At 42.2% G+C, this 23121-nt stretch overlaps 1 protein-coding gene across 3 annotated transcripts in view; it reads right to left on the minus strand.

The window, feature by feature from the left end:
- Nucleotides 1-1171: 1171 nt before the first annotated feature.
- Nucleotides 1172-23121, minus strand: part of KLF7 (Kruppel like factor 7) — an 85871-nt gene continuing 63921 nt past the window's right edge. For all 3 annotated transcript variants that reach the window (XM_035726641.1, XM_035726640.1, XM_035726639.1), the window contains exons 3-4: nt 9510-9633; nt 1172-2135 (exon numbers count right to left, since the gene is read on the minus strand). In XM_035726641.1, the coding sequence (XP_035582534.1) occupies nt 2098-2135; nt 9510-9633 (162 nt within the window). In that variant the 3' untranslated portion in view covers nt 1172-2097. The remainder of the gene's footprint in view (nt 2136-9509; nt 9634-23121) is intronic.

The following is a 23121-nucleotide window of genomic DNA, read 5'->3' on the forward strand; positions in this document are numbered from 1 at the left end:
TGATCAGGAGGCTCCTTTACCCTTTGATGGGCACTTTTCAACATTTCAGGGAAATCAAAGGTTGCAGAAAGCTGAGAAACCAAATGCCAAGGATCTTGAAGGTTGCTGTCATACATGTATTTGTGTTTCTTATATTATTATTTCCTTTTAAAGACTTCAGTTTTGCATCCCAAATAGGTATGGGGCGGCATTTTAACAGTCAATGAGTCAAACAGTCAAAGGTGGGCAGAAGGGGAGCCAGCTGGTATGAAGGAGCAGCAACCATGTGCGGACCAAATGCCATTTTTGTTTTTTAGACGTGTCTTGAAGGGATGGTCCCAGAATATACAAAATATACAATCTGTCCTAATAACCACCCCGCTTGCTTGCATAGGCCATTGAATGGTCCTAAAGGCAGTCTTTGGAGTTGAGGCCAGTGCCAGCTAGCTAAGAATGCGGGTAGATAAGAGACCGATAGTGGATGTGTGTGGGATGAAAAGTGAGGAACGTGAACCCCCTTGGAGTCAGCTTGCAGAGTAAATGTGAGGCCTCTTGATCCCGGGTGCTCTAGGTCACAAGTCATGGTGGGTCTAGCCAAAAAGATTTAGAAACGCGTCTCTCCTTTTAGACAGACCGTGAGAGAAACTTCTCAACCCTTTCCTTAAATGTCCACCCTTCATTCCCACAATGGCATTTTGAATTGTGTGTTTTAACAAGTGGGGGAGTATGAGCTCAGTGGATATGAGAGAGGAAGATAGGATGATGTTTTCTGAAGCCACTAGACTCGGGAGGCATCCTCAGTTCTCCCCACTCCTGGAAAGAGTGATATTTTTGGCTTTTTGTCAGGTCATAACCCAGAGTTAGGTTAAATATGCAGCTGCCCTTTGAGACTAGCGACATCTATGCTGAAACTGGTTATAGGGTAGCAATGACACACAGCACGGGGTTGATCACTATGCGCTGAGGTCATGATGCCTCAAGGGGGATGAGAGAACTGTGATGTCCCATCTGATTGGCTGCTTCGAGAGCTGGACATCCAGGTGCCGAGAGAGTCCTGGAGAGGTTTATTTAGTCCATGGAGAAAAGATAAAACATTTAAGCTTCCAAATAAGCTTTTCAAGTTTTCATTAGCAAAAACAGAGAGATTAAAAAGAAAAAATCTAGCACTGGCAATAAGGTGAGGCTCAAGGGATATACTGTGATTTATCATCAAGGACTTTATTCTCTTGGCCACTTTGCAGTCATGCTAGAAGTTTCCAGAATCCCTAGTGCATATGGTGTGCAAGAGTCAAAAAGTAAGAAAAGAAAACTCCTCCCTTGAGAGTGAAGTCTAGAGAAATGCAGGCCAGAAAGGTGTAAGGTGTTATTCCAGAGTCTGCCGCCGCTAAGGCCGTTGGTATCGACTCGAAAGATCTCAATAGTACTAAGAAGAACCAAAACCGATCAACAGTTCTGTGAGGAAGTCGGACGCACGGAATAGTAGGACTTTTCACACACAAAGGACAAATAAACCAAGAGTTAATTTTGGCTACCAAACTGCAATTTGGTTTTCTAGGTCATTTTCCCCCAACTATTTAAAAAGAAACATTAGTGCTACACATATGCAACTTTACGACGTTGTATTCTCCTATCAAGTTGCACTGAGAAGCAAGTTAAATAAGCCCCTCTTACTGCCGTCCACCTGCAGAGACGTCACATCCATTTTCTTTGATTTCCATTGGCAACAGCGGGAAATAATTCCAATAGTGCTGAAGTAAGCAGCCAGTCTGCCTTGCTGAGTTCACCTGGTTTCCTTCTTCTTCGTCTTCTACCATCTGGCAAGGGCAAGGCATAAAGAATAGACGTATATATTTTAAATATAGCTGAGTGCATGACAGTGTGTGTGTGTGTGGGTCTATGTGAGTGCGTGCGTGTGTGTGTGTGTGTGTGTGTGTGTGTGTGTGTGTGTGTGTGTGTGTGTGTGTGTGTGTGTGTACACAGAGGTTTATGAGTGAGAACTTTCTTCTGCGAGGTAATGGAACCCCGCCTGAAGTCCAGCCCCCTGCCTCACGGCATTTCCTTCAGACAACGGCCGACGCCATGACAACTCTGGCCTTTAGGGGTTTTAGATATGTCTCTTCATATGGAGGGCAAGATGGTCAGACCTGGAAAAACACCTAGGAAATATAAACAACAACAAGGATATAAGAGGGGTCCAGGCAACAAACTCAACTTCCAGCACCCCTTAGAAAATGATTAACCCTACCTCAAAAAGTGGCAGTACATATGTACTGAGAAACAAGGCACTGTGTGGGGAAGGTAAGCTCAGGATCAGACTGCTTGGGTTCTAACCCCAGCTCTTCCAACCCTTGTGTGACTCTGAGCATGTTAAACTCTCTGTGCCTTCATTTCTCCTCGGTAAAATGGGGGTAATCACAGCACTCACCTCATAGACTGGTTTTGAGGATTAATGAGATGATCTACATAAAGTGCTTAGAATATTGCCTGGCACATAGGAAGGAAGATGTCTGTGAACGTTAACTATTATCATAGTTGTCATTATTAAAGAAGAAACTAATAGGAAGGTGCTTTGGAAACACAGGACATGCCCGTATACCAGAAGTACGGCAGAAAATGATTAGCTCATATCATCCAATGGTGAAACTCTTAACATTTCAACACCCAGAGTTGAGTCAATGAAGACCCAGAAATGCTGCCTGTGATACCTACAAGGTCTCTATTATACCAAGTCAAGAAAAAGAATGGAGAAGTGAGCTCATGCTTATTGAGAATGAGATAACATGCAGGCATGTGCTAGGCATTTCCCCAATATGACCCAGTACCATTCTGGGCAACCTTCCATGCTGTGTTCACACCTCGTGTGTGTGTGTTGGGGGGGGGGGGTAAGGAAACTGAGGCGAGGGTCATGCAGCTAGTTAGTGGCAGATTTGGGATTAAAACTCAGGCAGATCTGCAAGGCCCCTCTTTCGAATGCCCACCCTTTCGAACGTCCAGTTTTCTTGGTGCCTGAGGGCCACCACTGAGTGCCTTCCTCAGCCTCAGAGCATAGGCAGTGGTCATCTTCACTCCTCCCCCTTTCCTTTGGCACCAGCAACTTGATCTTCTCTTGGGTAGCTGTGCTTCTGCGCTCCCAGTTGTATGGGGCTGACTGACCCTCCTCCTAAGGCTAAAGCTATGGCCATGGTGGTCCACTAAGCAACAGTCGCATGACCCATCAAGGTTCATGAGAGCCAGTCCTGAACACTTGCTGAAACTACTCAAAGAGAGAAGCTCTTTTACCACTGGGGCTACTGTGCTATTAAGACTGAAGCTGGAGCTGCTGGTATCCATACGGCCATGTGGGAAAGAGCCTCCTTGAGAACAAAGTCAACAGAGAAAAATGGGCAGGAGGACAGAAAGAGAGAGAAAGAGGCCTGATGACAACATCTGAGACCCTGGATCCAGCCAAACCTAAAGACCAATCTAATTTTGGTCTCCTTAGTCAGTTGAGCTAATAAACACCCTTCGAAGCTAACATCAGCCTGAGTCGGGTTTCTGTATCATATAACTAATAGAGTGGGCATCTCCATATCTCCGCAGCCTACAATCTAAGGCTCTGGCTAGAATCCCAGTAAAGTCAGCACACGAGACAGCATAGCTCTGAGTGTGTGCTCTCCCTCTGGATTCTTCTCTTGAAACTGGCCATCTCTTACCTGTGAGGATATTCCCAGGCTCTCCCGAGGCCCGAGCCATGCTCATAGTCTAAGATTCTTGTTAGGATGTTAGCAAGCTGCCCTGTTTCAGGTTAGCAAGACTTCCTGTTCCATGCAGGATTTCCCTGTGTTTGTTCATTCTTAAAACAAACAAACAAAAAACCCACCCTATCTCCTGACCCCAACATTCTCCACCCACTCTGTTTGTGTTGATTTTTTAAATAGGCACATATGCAGGATAGGACCGCATGGAAATGAAGCAAAACAGAACCAAGGCAAATGGGAAACACATAAGAATGGGAAGGTACAGTAGAAAATAAAATAATCCAATAACATACTGAATAACAATAATTCTTTTTAAAAAAATTTTTTTAAAGATTTTATTTATTGATTTGACAGAGAGAGGGAGAGAGCACAAGCAGGGGGAGCAGGAGAAGGAGAGGAAGAAGCAGGCTCCCCGCTGAGCAAGAAGCCCGACGTGGGACTCCATCCCAGGACCCTGGGATCATGACCTGAGCCGAAGGCAGACACTTAACTGATTGAGCCACCCAGGCGCCCCGAATAATAATAATTCTAATTACACCCACTTATTTTAGGCCCTAATTTAATATGAGCAAGATATTTGGATAATCCCTCAGAGTGCCATCTAAAGAGGATTTAATTTACCACAAAACAGTGGTGATGTCACTGGTATACAGAATAGCAATACAGCCTATAGGGAATTCAGCAGTTAACTCCCATGACCTTGTCCTGTCCTGAGGGCACACTCAGTATTGCCCACTGCCTATTCTCTTTCTTCCCTCCCTCCCTCCCTGCCTCCTCTCTGCCTTCCCTCCTTCCTTCCTTCATCCCAACAGGCTAGAGAAAGAAGATCTAAGTTGGGAAGTTCCTTTTGTAGCCATTTCCTTTTTAAAGTTAACATCCTTAACAAGAACTCTGTAAAGAAGATCCCATTCTTATCCCTTCTACCAGCTGATATACTCATTAAAAAGAGACAAAGCCAAAATTTGAACCCAAGTAGTGTGACCCTGGAGCCCATGTTCTAGGCACACCTGCTCTTTAGACTGAGAAGAAGGGAGAGCTGAACTGTCAATTTCAGGAGTTTGTAGCACGTAGAAAAAGGGGTTTCCCCCCAACCAAATGTCTGCACCTAATTCCTGGAAACTGTAAATATGTTAGGTTATGTGGCAAAGGAGGATTAGGGCTGTGGATGAAATTAACCTGCTAATCAGGAGATTATTCTGGATTATCTGGGTCGGGCCAATGTTATTTAGATTATCTTCAAAAGCGGAAGACGGAATTAAAAGAGAACACAGCAGCATTGGAAGGACTCAACAGCTTGGATGACGGAGAGATGGGGAGAGCAGGCAAGAAACGTGGGCCACCTCTGGAAGCGGGAAAAGACAAAGAAACGGGTTTTTCCCTAGAGCTTCTAAGAAAAAAACACAGCCCTGCTGATTCCTTAATTGTAGCCCAGTGGATCTTCTAACCTACAGAAGGTTACCTATAAGAAGTCACCTATAAGATAAAACATTTGTAACGTTAAATAAAGATGATACTAAATTTGTAGCAATTGGTAATGGTAGCAACTAGAAAATGAATCCAGAAGTCAGTCTGGTCAGGCCTGAGTAGTGAGCACCTGTGAGAAAGCAACGAAGCAGGCACCAGGAAGCCTGCCTGTCTGAGGGAGGAACAGAGGGATTGGAGACAGGAGCGGGGGAGGACAGGTCTTGGCCTGGGGACAACACCCCTTTCCTTTCCTTTCTATATCCTGGAAACCTAAGGGAAAATAGCATTCTTGATACAGAATTTCATCTGCAGACACCATTCAGTGATGTATGAGTTCCAAATTTTTATTCTGCCTTTCCCAACTGCCTACTGTGTGCTGGGTATCTAGCAATATAGGTACAAGCATCTGTATTTATTCTTCGAGATCTTGCAGGGAAAAAGAAAAGTAAAAAAAAAAAGCCCAAACCAAGTCTTTAACATGGTATGAAATCTAACTGCACTCCTGAATTGAACCAGCATTGTTATTTCTTCAAATTCTCGGAAGTATACGCTGCTTAGAATTTAGACTAGGTCCCTCACCATTGGGGTTTTATTTAAATTCAATACACCAGCAAGATACTTAGTCATGATTAATTTATATTTATTAATTTACACTTACTGAGCTCCACATAGGAATAGTAAAAGGTAATAGATAAACTCACCATCTAGAAATGTGGAATCAAATAATTCTAAGGGTAATATACCCCCAGAGAGTATTTATGACTATACAGTAGTCAGAAGACCTTAAAGAAGAATGTCCTTAATGATTGAAATTTGTTCATTACAGAGAACTAGTCAAACCACTGTTGTCATTTCCCTTGGCTTCTGAAAAAGGCACAGTTAAGTCATGTGGGCACTAAGCCAACAGCAATGCTCCAGGGCACCAAAGGGGCTAGATATGGGTTGGTATTTGTTACCACCTATAAATGGGTTGACTCAAAGATCCAAAAGTGTCCTCTCAACTGCCCAAGATCTTGAAGGTACTACCCTGACAGCAGTCTCCCTGAATGACAACTGCGTTGAGCTGGCAGAACAATGGCCCATGTATCACCGCCCTGTTTACCACCACCAGCAGCCCCATGCTGTATGGGCTGAGAAACAAGCCTCACCCTTCTAGCAGCTGTGGTCCAGCCATGGGCTATACGGTTCAGTCTGACAGCGAGGAAGTGGCAGAGCCTCACTGCTTTCTCCCCCAACCCAAACCTGAAGCCTGAGGTCACAAAACCCAATGTCTTCAGGGGCCTGGCAGATAAAGTAAATGAGTGCAATAGGTCAAGGACTATCAGATTCTACTTTTGATAAGGCTTGGATATGAAGAAATGCCGCTCTTCTGTAAGAGGACAAGGGTGATGGTACACGGCAATGGAAGGTCTGGCTTCATGTTGGGGAGACTGCAGGGAGCGGAGGGAACAGTGAGAAATTAGTGATCACATGGCCATCACAAATGGGGAGTGATTACTATTTAGCTTCAGAAAATTATGGCCACATGGGAATGTGAGCCCAGTGTTACCAGATCTTCTGATTTTTCCAGACAAAGCCAGAGATGCAGACATTTTTGTGGCATCTAGTAATTTTAAATGTAAGTAAAGCAAATAAACAAAGAAAAACTCATTTATTTTTTTTCAATCTACCCAATAGGCAAAATAAAAGTATAAATTAGACCTGGTACATGCTTTAAAGACAGGAAGCCCCAAAGCCAGCTTAGCCTCTAGAGTGGTCTGATTTCTCAAATTCTAAGAAGGAAGAGGGAGGTTTCTTACACTTATACACACTGTGTTACCTACAGGATTCAGAGTCCTGCTAAGGGCTACAGATGCCCTCTTTTCGGATGGTAAAAGTCCTCTAAGGAATGCCAGCTCCCAGTCACGCCAGGCTTTCCTTTCATCTGCTTTGGGACCACTCCAGTTCCCCACGCCGCCTCCCGGACCTGCTCTATTCTTAGCACAGTCACTGCAATTGAAATGTAAGGTGCTGCCAGTCGTGAGACACTAATGAGAATCCAACCCCTTATTTCTGACATTGCGGAAAATGCCCTGACTCTTGGCCAATGTCACAGGACGTTGACCCAGATCTCCCCCAAATCACAATCTCCCCCAAATACCTTCTCAAAGAATTTGTACCATCTGCTCAGCAAATTTCTAGCTCCGGGAACTGTAGATTTTGGTGAAGAAAAATAAAACAAAAGGCTAACCAAATTACCCGTCTCTGACACCTCCTTCCCTGAAATACCCAGTTGGCTTGAAATATTTCTCCACATAAATCATACAAATGGTCAGATTTAATCCTAGTAAACTGCTGGACAGTTGTAAATTCCTCAATAGGTCAGTTGATCTGCAGAGAGGAATACTAGCTCTGGCAATTTCCCAGTAAGAATTCTTTGTCCATTTCTAAAGAAAAAATTCATCTAAAGGATGAATGTAATCTATAACGCACAATCTCCACGTAGTAGCCTCATCACCCTTCAGGGATGGGCGACTTCTGTGTATGCCTACTACCACCATACTTTCACAACTCACAGGGGATTCCTCTTCATCCCAGTTGATATAATGCTCTTCCTCAAAGGACTGTGGGCAAAGAGTCACCCTCTATGCAGCTTCTTTATTAGTGGCCAGGGCTAAAGAGAAAGAACTTGAGATGGCGGTTGAGGAAAGATGTCAAATAAGGAGAAACATTACCCAAATATACTCCTGTAGCAAAACAGCCACTGATTCACATCAATTCAGGGGGCCTTGCACGTAATGGGATAGAAATAAAAAAGCAGGTTGTGTTCTTGGGTAGCAGAGGAGAGAGTTCCAAGGGAATGAGAGACAATAGCTTCGCAGTGTGGACTTCCTCAGCTCTGGGGTGGGAGGTTATCTCTGGACTCCAGAGGCATGGGGGCTTTATTTAGTTCTTAAAGAATGAAGATAAGAGGAAAATAGCCTCTTCAGGAAGAAGGGGAAAAAAGGAGGAAAAACATGAATGCTCCTTTATAAGCATTTTAAGGGAGCACCAAGCCAGCTGGCCACCCATGAGATTTGGCCACTACTGCTCTGTTCTCCAAACACACACACACACACACACACACACACACACACACACACACACACACTACAACAGAGGAAGGTGTGAGATTTGGCCACTACTGCTCTGTTCTCCAAACACACACACACACACACACACACACACACACACACACACACACACACACACACACACACACACACACACACACACACACACTACAACAGAGGAAGGTGGTGTGGGGAGGGGCCGGCACAGGGACTGGGAGGCAGGATGGGAAAGCGATCTCATTTCCTCCCGCGGAGAGCCAGGCCTCTACGGACATCCTGCAAGCTGGGGAACCCTGAGGCTTTCAGGGCTTTTATCGTATTAGAAGCATTTTTCTCATCATAACTGAGACCTTTAGTATTGCATTAAAAAGATGGTTAATTTTCTTAAGCTTCCTTTTAAACACAGAAATAGGATTAGAAGGATAACATGCTCAGATGCAAGCCCATTATTTGATTATGTCTAAACCTAATCCTGCCTTCACCTTGGCCTGCAGAGTCTCCATTTTGGGGTTTATTGGTTGATAATGCCAGGGCTGTCAGATACTATTACTTGTGTAGTATCTGTTGCTACGTGCTCTTTCTTCCACTATCAAATGCTGAAGGTTGGAAATTGAATTATAGGATAAGTTCTCAAAGCCTCGCCATCTTTTAGACCTTTGTACCTATTTTCAAAGGAGAAAGAGTGATTCAGGCCCCCAAAGAATGGGGACTCTCACCAGTAAATTCATAAATTCATTTCTAATGATGCTTCGGAAGAAAGCCTTATGAGTAACCTTCTTTCCATTGAGCAGGCTTTCTACTCTTTCATGTTATTAAGAATGAGGAAAAATGGTATTGATGTTAATAAAAAGATCAGAAGAAACAGCTACAGGTGACCATTCTCTATCCTATTACTTTTCATATTATAGTAAAATCATCTGTCACATCATCTCCTTGAGGGGAGGAACTGTGTCTTATTGCCACTCAGTGGCTCACATGGTTCCTGGCCCCAAAGCTGGTGTTCAGTAAATACTTGTGTGACTGAACCAAGAATTTATGTCATCTCTGGATTATATGCAAGAAGGCACCCTTATCTCATTGGGTTTTCTCAGTGGAGAAGGAAAAGGTATTCGCAGGCCTAAGTGTCCGAGGCAAAGGCTTGGGATAACCCCAGAAGCACAAGGACAGCCCACCCTCCCAACCCGGACCCGCCTCGCCTTCTCCCCTCCCCATCCCAGCAGCTTCTGTGTTTCTTTACCTGTCGCAGTGGTTGCATTTAAAGGGCTTTGCACCTGTGTGTTTCCTGTAGTGCCTCGTGAGCTCATCGCTTCGTGCAAAACGCCATTCACACCCTTCCCATGAGCACTTATAAGGCTTCTCACCTGCAAGAAGAGATGAACGACCATGGTCAACAACAGGAACAAAATGGCCACATGCCTGATCAGGTTCTGCTACCTGTCCATCGTCTTGGAAAAGGGCTGTATAAATTATTCTTGAGAGACTGCATTTCCTAATACAGTTGGTCACATTTTCTTTAGGCTCCTGGTATTTTGTTGTTGTTGTTGTTGTTGTTGTTGTTGTTTTAACCTTCAAAAGTGGTTTCACAGGATCCTCTAATCTGGAGCTGTCATTTCAGTTCCCAGAGTCAGAGCATTTCCTTCAACTGGTGAAGGATCAATTTTTATTTATTTTCTATTCCCTGGAGCACTTTGACCCCTCACTGTCCAAGCAGAAAGAAAATGTGCTATTTTCATCTGAACCACAAATGCTTCTAATTCTGTTTTTCTCCAGAACCTACAGTAATTTACCATTTCAACCTTTTTAGCCTTCTCCCTCCTACCACAAACTGGAGCCAGGGTGCTGACTGACAAGGCAAATAGCTCAGGTCTCCCAGAACCACTGTTCCTTCCAGTAAATGGGAATGGATGGACAGTCAGGAGAAAGGGCTATGACTTGAGAGTAAAACAAAAATCACCTGACGATTCCTGGCGTTTATGTAAAATGCAGTCACAAAGTCCTATTTAAGAAGCCCCTAACTTAATGGCTCCAGAGCATTCATATTAGAGAGAGATGAAGAGTATTACAAAATATTTCTAAAGCCAATTTGTAGAGCAAGGTTTTAGCCACAGTGAAGCTGCTTAGAAGTACAAAATTAGAGCTCTTGCGCTCAAGTGACCTTTTTGCATGGTAAATACAGACGGAGCGATATGTAAGAGAAAGTACATGATTTTTCTGTAGACCTTTTTCCTTAACCCATCAACAGCTGTCACCCAACATGGCAAATATTTACCCTTCCCACTGTATGGTGCCTGGTTCCGATTAAGAAGAAAAATAATTTTCAAAACCCCACGAAGTCATGAGAGTTACTGAGCCCTGGTAACTTGAGAGGCAGGTTAGCGCAGTGGTCATGAGCCCCGAAGACGACCTTCCCAGGCCCAGCTTTCAGTGCTGCCCCTAACTGTCTAACCCCGGGCAAGTTAACAAACCTATCTGTGTCTCTGTTTTTCTAGAGATAATAATAGTACATAGCTCAAAGTGTTCAGAGAGCATAACTTAATATACGCAGGTATTATATATTCATTAGAACACTGTCTGGTTCACTTAAGATTCACATCACTGGTAAATGTTATAAATTGCCAAACCCCAAATTTCAGGATACACAGGTGCCAAAGTAGTACTATGGCTGCCCCATTATTGCTCTATTTTTAATAGCCAGACCTTCACGAGGCAGCGTTTAAGGAGACATTGCCCAGGTACTATACTTGACCCACTTTCTTCTTCCCACCTTTTTCCTTCCCTTTAAACCTGACTACAAAGTGCTCACAATTCTTTATTTGTATCACCTAGAATTGAACCAAACATGATGGAAAATTTCATTTCATTAAATCGATGCCCTAGTGAGCTACTGCTCTGTAAGGCCCCTAGAGAAGAGGAAATGAGAAACACAGGCATTTCTTTTAAAGGGAACCAAGAGGACATGAAGGAGGGCTAGAAGCACAGGAGGAAACCCATTCAGTTTTGGAGACCAGGGGAAAAAAAAAAAAAAAAGAATCACTGAGCAGTGTTAAAAGTTCACCTTCTGGGTCCTTAAAGCCAAAATTTTAGAAAATTGCCCCTGCTGAAAAGAAAATAGCAGAAGGGGGGTGTCAAATCAACTTTGGAATTAACACACTTGGGATCGGCATTCATTACAGAGTTCATTACAGAATATGCCTCAGTGTCCTTCTCTGTCAAATGGGGCTGAGCTTCCCGTGTTTGTTGTGAGGTTTAAATATGTTGTCATATATAGGACACACAACCTGAGCCAGACACAAGGTAAATATTCTATCAATTTCAACTTCTCTTCCTCCCATGTACACCTGTGCTCTCAGAAGCTGTCTAAAGGTTGTCACCCAAAACTTTCGAAGCTCAGGCTCCGGACAGCTGAGTCTGGAACCACTCTGGGCAATCTAAATATTGGAAAAAATAGTGTTTTTAAGTTTTAAATATTTTCTCAGTATACTGATGAGAATGCTCCAGAAAAACTGAGTGCTCTTGCGATCTACTATGAAGGAATGGGATGCTGAGGGGAAAGAAGAGATCCCAGTTGGAGAGAGGTGGGCCCTCCCTGAGAGGCGTGTTGGCATCCTTTACTTAATGTGATTGATTGCCCACCAGCCTCCATTATTCAAGGAAATCTGACACAAACAAACAAATAAAAAAGGAGAATGAGGCACGTCAGTGACTTTAGAAATTCACAATGCCCTCCACCCACCCAAGGCCTTCAAAGGCAAGTAACACTGCAGGTTCCTGGAGCCTGGGGGACCCAACACACCCCAAATACAACAAGGCATCTGGAAATCCCACGGCATTCTATGGCCACAGGCAGAGACATCTACTCCCCAAAATCAAACCCATGATTGAACTAACCCCTCACAGGCAACCACATTTTGAAGGACAGAGGAAGGACAGAGAGAAAATGGAGGTTCAAGTGGATGTCTTCAGATATTTTTGAAAAATTGTTCTTTCAAACTGTTTGGTTTTTCCCCTTGGTGAATTTTTTAAATAGTTTTGTTTTGACGATTAATATTAAGGATTTAGATACTTCCCAGAAAATAATATAGACTCAATTAGTTCTGGCACAAGCCAATTATCCTATCCAGTGGCTATTTCAGTATCCCTTTTGCCAGTGTATAGACAGAAACTACAGATAGTTTGACTTGGCTTTGAGTTGTATCACCTAACATTGTCTCCTGCTAGCAGAAGAAGCTCTTTTGTGTACTTATGGTTTAGTCAAGATATATTATGGTGCCTCATCAATCTATTTTTCCAGTGTCTGATTCATTTACCTTTAAGTTGCCATTTCGGCAAATGCTCACTAATATGAACTTTAAAATAACCAAGAAAGAACTCGACCAGGTGAAGGAGCAGTGCCTGATACAGGCAGAGTACAGAAATCAGAGGAGCAAAAAATATATATAAAGAATTGGGAATATGACTTCATATTTAGGGCTCAGAAATGATGGGATTAGGGTGGCCTTATTTCTAGGTCCCATATCCACTTCTGTAAACCAGTGCCTACTTGAAAGGCATCAGTGAAAATCCTCTGTCAGTACTTTGCATGGCCAAGATCACACCTCCCTAGACAACAGCACCCACTGCTTGATGTCGGGGGCAGAGCCACCTATATCCACGATGCATTAGTTTCCATCTGAACAGCTTACATAAAGATTTCTGTGTATTTCATAAAAATCTTGGGTTTCTTTATAGAAGAATGACTTTCTTTCTAAAAGAAAGGAAGAAAGGAAGAGAAAGGGGACAGACGGAGGGAGGAAAGGAAGAAGAAAGGAAGGAGGGAGGAAAAAAGAGAAAGGGGCAGTCAGTTGTAACTGGAGCGGACTTTACGCAAAATCAGCTTATCTCCTTCATCCTGCCCTCTCTTGCACCCTCCTTATCTCCTTGCTCCACTCCAGGCACTATTCCTGGGTAGAACACAGAAAATGGCATACCCTTGCACAACGCTATACTGTATGGCACCTGGGACAATGCCTGTCTTTCAGCTCACAGCAACTCAATAATGATCAAAAATGTTCAGGAGAGGTCTGTAGGAGACAGGCAGATGGGAGAGAAACTTAAAACATTAGGACTCAAGGCTGGAAGGTGTGTGTGGATGAAGGCAGGCACAGCACAAATCAGATGGGCGAGGGGGCATAGTAGTGCCTGCACAGTTCACGGGGCCAGAAGTGGAGACACTGTCAGAAGCCCCCTGAATTGCAAGTGGAATATCAAGATCTACTTTTCCTATCTAGAAATTAACCCCGGGAGACGTATTTCCCTCAGAGGTGGTATAGTAGGTCTAATCAGGTGTAAATACATTTATAGCCATAGGAGGGCTCTTAAGGAGAGCTAAGGATGCTTAAGAAACAGGACTTGACATTTAGCAAGGTTGAATCATGGCAAGAATTCATGCTCTCCCACAGAATGGCCTCCGAAATGGAATGTGGGCTAAACCAGTATGGCATTTTTTTTTAGTTTCTTACAGAGTAACTCTCTCTACAACATGATCATCAAATTTGATTGGTCAAAACGCACATAAATACCTTTGAACATGTACCTCCAATACAAGTAGATTTATTCATGAATTGTATAAATGTACTGATGTCTTAGTATGTTAGGATATTATAAAATATGCTTTCAATACAGAAATTAAAAAGAATGGGACTAAATTAAATACAAATAGAAGGTTTACATTTTTCTTCCTGCACTCAAAAAGACTGCATTGTACGCCCTACTTTAGAGACCGCCGCTCCATAGGATAAATGGAAACAGCTTGGCTCCAAGCCTGCTGGTCTCAGTGCTTCCAGACTTGGATGCCACAGTCCATTCTCCCCACAGAAGTCCGAGGAATCCTTTGAAAATATAATCAGCACGGTGGGGGGGGGGTCCTTCTAGGGGATTTTAGTGTCTATATTTCCATATAATTGGTTTCTCTGACATCCCCCTGGATTATATTTTGTGCATTTGAAAACACTCTATAAAGCGTTCTACAGACCTCACCAGACTGCCAAAGAAGTTGATGACCCAAACGATGTTGAGAAGAAATTACAGTGTGAATGTTGCAGTGGCTTCCTGTCATTCTCAGAATTCAAGTCAAAAGCCTGGGCAGCCCTGTGGTATAGAGTCTATATGATCTGGCCCCTTTCTAATCCCATCTCCTACCCCCATCTCAGGGCCTTTGCACTTACTAACCCCTCTGCCTGGCATACTTGCTCCCTCACCTCAGTTAGGTCCCTGCTCTAGAGCTTCTCCTCCTCAGGGAGACCTACCCTCAACCATCTTCTGTAAAACAGCAGATTCTGTCACCTGCTCCATATCACTCAATCACTTTGAAATTAAACTGCATATTGTTTGTATTATTGTCTGCTTCCCCTACCAGAATGTAAGTTTTGTGCAGGCATCTGTTTTGTTTGCTGTGGTACCAACAGCACTAAAGCAGGGCCTGGCTCAGTCCCGTAGGATACAGGGAATGAATAAAGCATCCTGGTTTGCAACGAAGAACCAAGTGACACAGGGGGCAGGGCAGCCTGTGTGATTTCAGCCCCTGGGTTTCTACGTATTGAACTGGCTTAGAGTAGAAAATGTTTATTTGCTGGCCAATCCTCTACTCCAGGGAATGAAGTATGGAACTACGATGGATTAAATATTCCTTCACCATCAAAGGTCACTTCCACTTCTTCTCGATCTGCCTGAGCCGAAAGAAAGGCATATCCTGAAAATCTTCCTGTAATATTCAGCTCATATCTGGGACCACAGTCTCCTGAGCAACATCCCCTCTGGGAAGCCAAGTGCGTCATTTTATGGAACTCATTTGTAAAGGTTCTCGCTGAATATGTGTTTGGGAGAGCATGAATGATATGTCAAATGTACTGTACCATAAATTGGCCTTTAAGATATAGATTGTGGAATAAAATATGAACATGTCAGAATCGTGCACTCCAGGTTTAAAAACCCCTTGAAAATAAACATCGTTAATGCAAATCTTCTGCATTCATTTCCTGATCTGCAAATTTTCAAGTTCTTAATCCAATTCCTAGAGAGACTAGGACCTTGACATGCCCAGATTTCTGTTAAAACTAATTTTATCTATTGCTTTTTACTTTTTAAAAAATGTTACTAAATTTCTGTTATCTGGGCATGTCAAGGTCCTGGTCTCCTTAAGACTTAGATGAGGAACCTGAAATTTTGCAGATCAGGAAATGAAAAGTAAAATGGAAAGGAGGAAGAATACTTTGTAATGGGTTTGCATTGCCACCGAGTACATCTAGAGGAAATCAGCAAAAACCAGGCAATTGCTTCCACATCACACTCACCAGCACTAGAGAATTTAAGCCACCTGGAGAATAAAGACTGAGAGAGAGAGAAAATGTCACTAAGCTCTCAACGCTGGAAAAAGAGTAAGCAGTAAACATCACTCCACAGCTTGGCAATCCCTTCTCAGGGTATAGGAGCTGCAAGTAAAAAACACCCCAAATTATTTTTTTAAAAAGATTTTATTTATTTATTCATGAGAGACAGGGAGACAGAGAGAGGCAGAGGCAGAGGGAGAAGCAGGCTCCCCGCTGAGCAGGGAACCCGATGCAGGGCTTGATCCTAGGACCTCGGGATCTTGACCTGAGCCGAAGGCAGATGCTTAACCATCTGAGCCACCCAGGTGCCCAAACACCCCAAATTATTAACTCTGCTTTGGAAAACTGGCTCAGAGTTCCTCTTGGATTCCAGCTGAATCTGCAAGATTCTCTTTTTTCAAGGTATTTTAGATTAGGTGATTGTTGAAAAACGAGACAAAGGCTTTCTTTTCTAGAACTTCAAGAGCATTTACAACAACTACATAAAACAAAATGTGTTCTCATTTATTTACATTCCATGTTGATTTTTTCATTCATCCATTACTTGCTCACCCAACAGCCCCCAAGGTGCTGGGACACCTGAGCGGTTGAATTTGCATAAAGGAGCCGTCACTGCCCCAAACACACAAGCTTCCTCTCTTTTCTGGCATTCAGAAAACAACTAATGAAACGATGACCAGCTTCAGTCAGGTTAAATCCTTATAGCCTGGATCACCACCTTAAAATGGCTGTTTAAAATGTATAACCTAAGGAACGCCTGGGTGGCTCAGTCGTTAAGCATCTGCCTTCAGCTCAGGTCATGATCCCAGGATCCTGGGATCGAGCCCCGCATCAGGCTCCCTGCCAGGCGGGAAGCCTGCTTCTCCCTCTCCCAGTCTCCCTGCTTGTGTTCCCTTTCTCACTGTGTCTCTCCTGTCAAATAAATAAATAAAATATAAAATAAAATAAAATAAAATAAAATAAAATAAAATAAAATAAAATAAAATAAAATAAAATGTATAACCTAAAGGTTAAACCATGCCCTCAATAAGGGTAGCTCCTACTTCAGAATATGGGGAGGGGCGTGGGAAAGAATTTTGATATAATCCCACAGCTACTGACAACCGTGGTGTCTAGGACAGTAGCCACTCGCCGCATGTGGCTATGAGCACTTGAAACGTGGCTAAATGACCAAAGAACTGAACTTCTAATCTAAGTTTAATTAAAATTAAAACTGAAACGTTATAAAGAATATTTTATACTCTTGTTATGGTAGGAATACATTTAACTTTGACTATTGAAAATTCAGCATATGGATTTAAATATGCTGTAAATACATAATACACTCTGGATTTCAAAGACTTAGTTTAAAAAAGAATGTGAGATAGAGCTCATTAATTTTTTTTCATATTGACTTTATGTTGAAATGATCATAGCCTAGATATATTGGTTTAGGTAAAATATTATTAAAATTAATTTTACCTATTCCTTTTCACTTTTTAAAAAATGTGGCTACTAGAAAATTTTAAATTACATATACAACTTGCTTTCTATTTTAGACAGCACTGTTTTAAAATATATTTTCTATATGGAAACCCCACCATCACCTCGAGCATAAACTTTCTCCCATGCCCAGCCCAAAAAGCTTGTTACCACCTTGCCTTCCAGATCCCTGAGCCCTTGATATGCATCTCTCCAAAACACCTTATCTGGGCCTCTGGCTGAGCAGGCAAAGTCAAATACCTAGACTTCTGGTCTCATTCACTGATGATGAAAATACAGCCTCTTCAATGTGGCAAGTTGGATTCAATCTACATTGATTGTTGGCTCAAATCTCTACCATGCGATGACACTGCTGGAGATTCAAGCTAAAAGCAAAGGGTCTCTGTAGTAGAGGAGTTCCCAGGTGGGGAAGCCCCACGCGTGCATATGAACTACACAAGGCCCACGTGTTTGATAAAGGCATGCGCATGACATCTGGGAGAGGAAATCTCTAGGACTCTGTAGGAGCATTAGGGTAGCCATCCCTTGATGCCTTGATGAAACTTGAATCATTGCTCTATTGGAGAAAAATGGACTTGTTATCAAAAAAAGGTCTCGCCATAGAAAGCCAGATTCTTCTCGTTCCGCCTTTGCTGCCTAATAGCAATGTAGCCTTGCAGATTGGAGTAAACTTCTTCTTGGGACTTCTTGTTCTTAACTGTGTGGGGAAGGAATAGAAAAAAATCTGTCCTACTTCCCTTCTAGTTATGATGATTCAATGGAATCTAGTATATGGAAGTTACTGGTCAATTACAAAGTCCCAAATGAAAAAAAGGTGTTATCATGATGATGGGGATATCAGAAGAGGGGTGCAGGCGTGCGGAGGCCAGAGAAGGCTAACAGCACAGAGACCGTGTCAGCTCTGTGTGCAGGGCAAGGGCACATGTTCTCCACGAGACCTAAAGAGCCCAAGCATCACTTCTCAGATCTACCTTACCTTGTAAAGCACAGCCAGGAAATACACAAGATTAAACAAATCTTTGGGCACCAGCTTCCATTTTTAATGACTGTTAACTTCTACCAAAAAGTCTTTGGAAGTGAGGTGTTAGATTCCTGGTAAATGTGTATGAAATGTTGGAAGAAGACTGGGTTGGTCATGAAGACTGGCAACTACCCCAGATGCTGGAATTAAGTATAGCTGTTGGCAAATGGAGTTCTTTCAGCGTGCAGCCTGTGATCCCAATGCTTGTTTCAGAAACCACAGCATATTTCTCCTAGGCCAAGGGGTCTCATAATATTCTTAAAGTCAAACTGAATCTTTATTTAATTAAAAATGTATACAGTGTTCTAATATTTTTAGTGGGCTGAGTGAGGTGTAACTCATACCCTCCCCCCCAAAAAACAAAATAAAATACCACAAGTCTTAGGATAGGTATTATTGTAATTCTCAAAAGACTATAAACTCACTTAAAAATGTAGACTTCAACACTCATACCTAAAGTTATATGTTCTCATGTTGTGAAATAGGTAAGCATGACCAGGTAGGGAAACTACATACTTTTCTGGCACTGAGGTTAATTTCTTTTCTTTTTTCTTTTTTCGCATTTTTTTCTTATTTTGGTTTTATCCTTTTTGTCTTTGTTGTTGCTATTCATGATTAATATTTTTTGAATTTTTAAAAAATATTTTATTTGTTTATTTAGCAAGAAAGAGAGCACCAGTGTTTGCACACATGTACCAGGGGAGGGGCAGAGGGGGAGGGGGAGAGAGAATCTCAAGCAGGCTCCTCGCTGAGCACAGAGCCCAACTTGGGGCTTAATCCCATAACCCTGGTGTCATGACCTGAGCCAAAACCAAAAGTTGGACATTCAACCAACTGAGCCACCCAAATGCCCCTCAAGATTAATTTTTTAAAATTATTTTTATCAGCTTTTTCAGAGATAAATCCAAAGAAAGTTTAATGTCAATTTGGAAATTTCAGCATATTTTGGTGATACCAGGGTTACGATCAAGTCAAAAGCTAGATATAAACTGAATTTGAAGAAAAAAGTTGTTAAAACACTCATCTTTTTTCCTGTCAAGATGATGATGATGACACCACGTGAATTTGTTGAATATGAATTTATAGGACATTTCTTCCACTTAGTAGTAAAGGTACTATCCTGTAAGCCAATTTCCCATAATTCACTTCGATGTATTTAGAGAGGAACCTGATTATTTCAAAATATGAATTTTAAATTCATGGCCAATCTTTGTTTTTTTGCATTCAAATATAAAGACAACCATATTGCAAAGGATGTATGTAGGCACAGCCTATGACAACCACAATGACCAAACTATTAATTTTTGAATCACTTTTAAAACTTTAATTTTAAGAATGAAGAGAAAAAAATGTTACTTTAGGGGTGCCTGGGTGGCTCAGTCGTTAAGCATCTGCCTTCGGCTCAGGTCATGGTCCCAGGGTCCTGGGATTGAGCCCCGCATCGGGCTCCCTGCTCAGCGGGAAGCCTGCTTCTCCCTCTCCCACTCCCCCTGCTTGTGTTCTCTCTAGCTCGCTGTGTCTCTCTGTCAAATAAATAAAAAAAATCTTTAAAAAAAAAAAGAAAGGTTACTTTAGCTCCCCACATGTTCCAAGCTTAGTTAATATCAGAGCCACTCAGAAAGTGACATCTCTGATGCAGACAGGCACCCTTCAGTAGTAAACCAACCCAGAACATGAACCCTTCCCCCAAAGATCCAATTTATTGCAGAGGTTGGAAATTCAGGTGTATGACTTCAAGTGTATATCGCAAAAAACAGATTCTTCTGCATGGAGGGTAGTAGTAAGGAAAAGAACAAATGCGGAGCACACAGCTTTGAGGTAAGGTAGGCTTACCTGCTACCTCCTGGAGAGGATTGCAGGGAGCCTGAGGGCAGTGTGAGAGGGCTGGTACCTGAGAGTCATGGAAACAGAGGGTGCATGGAGGTCCAGGATATGTGGGAGGCAGGGGGGTGGCGGGAGGTTGAAACAAACCTCATGAGACCCAGGACCTATGCATGTCATCAACTGGTACATATCACAGTAGTTGATGATGCCTAATCTATTGTCCTAGGCATATTGAACTTTTCACTAACTAAAAATGAGAAAATATAAGCCCGAATCATTTACTATTAGGATAAAAGTTAACTTTCTGCTACATGTTTGATAAATATGAAAAGAGATGCATCAGTGGTATAGAAAACCCATGGGAGTGGATAATCCAAAAACCATCACAGATATGATTTTGGAAGCTATCAAATGATTGGCTTCAGCATCCTGAATTTGTTCTGATTAAGCTAAAGCTAATATTAATTGTTATTCCCTGATTATATAAATGCAGATCATGGAGAAAAAGTGACCCAAGCATATGATTATTTTATAGGCAATTTGCCCTAAAATTAAAAAGCAAAAAAAAAAAAAAGGTAACTTTATCAACCTTCAAGAAGCCCAAATTGGATAATTTACATAGAGATGATAAAGAGATGGGCCCTCCCCTGGACCAGCTACTATTCAAGTTGAATAGATATGGATCTAATTCTCTAGAGATTCTTAGAGGTAAATATTAGATCACCCAAGCTTTAAAACATCAATTTGTCTGCATAACTCTCTTCCAAGATGATCAAACACTGTTTTTCAGAGACTGAATTTCCTCATTAGCTAAAGCAATCCAAATATGTACCTTACCCGACTATGAAGTGTAAGAAAAGGGTAACTCGGAAGGGAAATTTAAGTGTCTCATTTTGACAAATAATAACCTAAGACAGATGCTCTTCATGTACCACTACCTATGTACTTAAAAACAGATGTCCACAAAATCATCTCATTTATTTTTCTACCCGAATCTACCCACTGCTGCTTACATAAAGCCCTCGCTCTCCAGCATCCTCAAGCAGCCCTCCCCACCCTGTCCCACTTCCTAGAATGTCGTCTACTAGAATGAATCTGTCTTCCACATATCACCCCAGTCTGAAGTGTTTCTCCTGCTCAGAAATCTACAGTCTTGTCAGAATTTGCAGTCTTTGGCTACTTATTGACTATGTTCTGGGAGATGTTTAATTTTTTATGCCTTGATCCATCGCCCTGCTTGCCCCACCCATGACACAGAAAGTGCTTTTAACACTGGGATGCCTAACACTGCCAATTCAACAAATGTGATTAAGAACCCAATGTGTGTCCAGGCACAGGGCTAGATGATTCTCACTTGCTTCTTCGTCACCACCCACAACGTCTAGCATAGGCTCAGGCACATCATACATACTCCATGTGATGCTTGCTAATTAACAGATTGGTGATCAATCAAAAATTAACAGTACACAAAGCGTTGTTACCACCTTGCCTTCCAGATTCAAAAGCCCTAACATGCATTATCTGAAATACCTCATCTCTGTCCATGGGTGAGCAGGCAAAGTCAAATGTCTAGACTTCTGGTCTCATTCATTCATGGTAAAAATACAGCCTCTTTAATGTGACAAGTTGGGAGTCAATCTACATTAATTATCAGTCTAATATGTACTGAGCAATGACAGTGCTGGAGATTAAAGCTAAAAGCAAAGGGTCTCTGCATTAGAGGAGTTCCCAGGTGGGGAAGCCCCATGGGTGCATACAAACAGCATGAGGCTATAGCATGTGCAAAGACCCAGATACGAGAGACAGTGGTTTGTTAGAGCTGGGGTAGAGGATGAGTCCATAAGGAGGAATTTCAAGAATGGCTGGAGAAGTGGTAAGAGCCAGACCCTGTGGGACCTTGATGACAAGCTATCCCCCCCAGAAGACTGACTGCCATGAGGTCAGAACCCAGGCCTCTGCATATTTGTATCCTCAGAGCTTGGCCCAATGTGTGGCACTACTACTTTAAAAAGCATATCCTCTGGGAAGTGATTCTAGACCAACTCTGGTAGAGTTGGGTTCTTCTTCCTCTCTGTTCCTATAACTTCCTTTAGAAGAGTCTTATCATATTGCTTGAGTCATTTTTTTTTTTTTACATGATGTAGCCTCACAAAACCCAATGGTTCCTTCAAGGGCAGAGACCAGGTTTATTCATTTTAGTATTTCCAAGACTCAGGATGCCAAAGACATGCCAAAGATCCTTGATGAACTTGACTGAACGAACACGCACATCTGTTAGAAGTCCTTCTTCAAACCTTCTTTAAACACTGTAATCTAGATCCTCCTACATCCTCTTTCTGCTGCTCCAGAATATGAATAATTAGGAAGAAAACACAATGATTGAAGCCATCCATGGAATCTACATTAACACACACACAGATACACACACAAGACATCCCCCCACCAAATCTGCAAACAATTCAGCACAAACATACTGACACCCACCTATATAGAAACACCCCCACACAATCTGTCAGCCTGTATACCTCTAACCTTAAACAGCCTTAATTTTGTCTGTTCTAAACCCACAGCTACAAAATACTTTCTCTTTATTCTTCTACTTAATTTTCATCCTGGGACAAAAGTGTCAACGCAATGTGACTTTTTTCTTTGAGGGGGGAAACGTGCAAGAAATATTAAGATATGGTTCTTTTGATCCTATAAGCTTGCTCTCTCAAGTTATTAATTTCCCATTCACTTCATATTATTCCAGGAATGCACTGTTCTCATAAAATGCAAAATGTAAATTAAGTTTCCATTCAGAACTTCTGGCATGCCAGAGGAACCTAGTTTTCGTGCAGTTATTTTGATTTTGCAACGTGCCACAAACTCGTATATACTAAAATTTTCCCCTTACCATGTTATGCATTTAGAATTTCAGAACTCAGGTGTTTCATGTTCAAATGTCTGCATTACAGGCTAAAAAGAAACTATTCTTAAGAGAAGAGCACAGTGCAACTGCCAGTCGACTTTCTATATCCATTCTCCCTTTTTCTGTAAGAGAACCCCCAAATTTTAGTTGGGCTCATTGCCACCCAAAATTAAGACTATTTCCCAGCTCCTTTGCCGCAGCATGTTGACATATGACTAAGTTCTGGCTGATGAGATGTGAGTGGAAG

Source organism: Zalophus californianus, chromosome 3, assembly GCF_009762305.2.
Source record: "Zalophus californianus isolate mZalCal1 chromosome 3, mZalCal1.pri.v2, whole genome shotgun sequence".
Taxonomy (NCBI): domain Eukaryota; kingdom Metazoa; phylum Chordata; class Mammalia; order Carnivora; family Otariidae; genus Zalophus; species Zalophus californianus.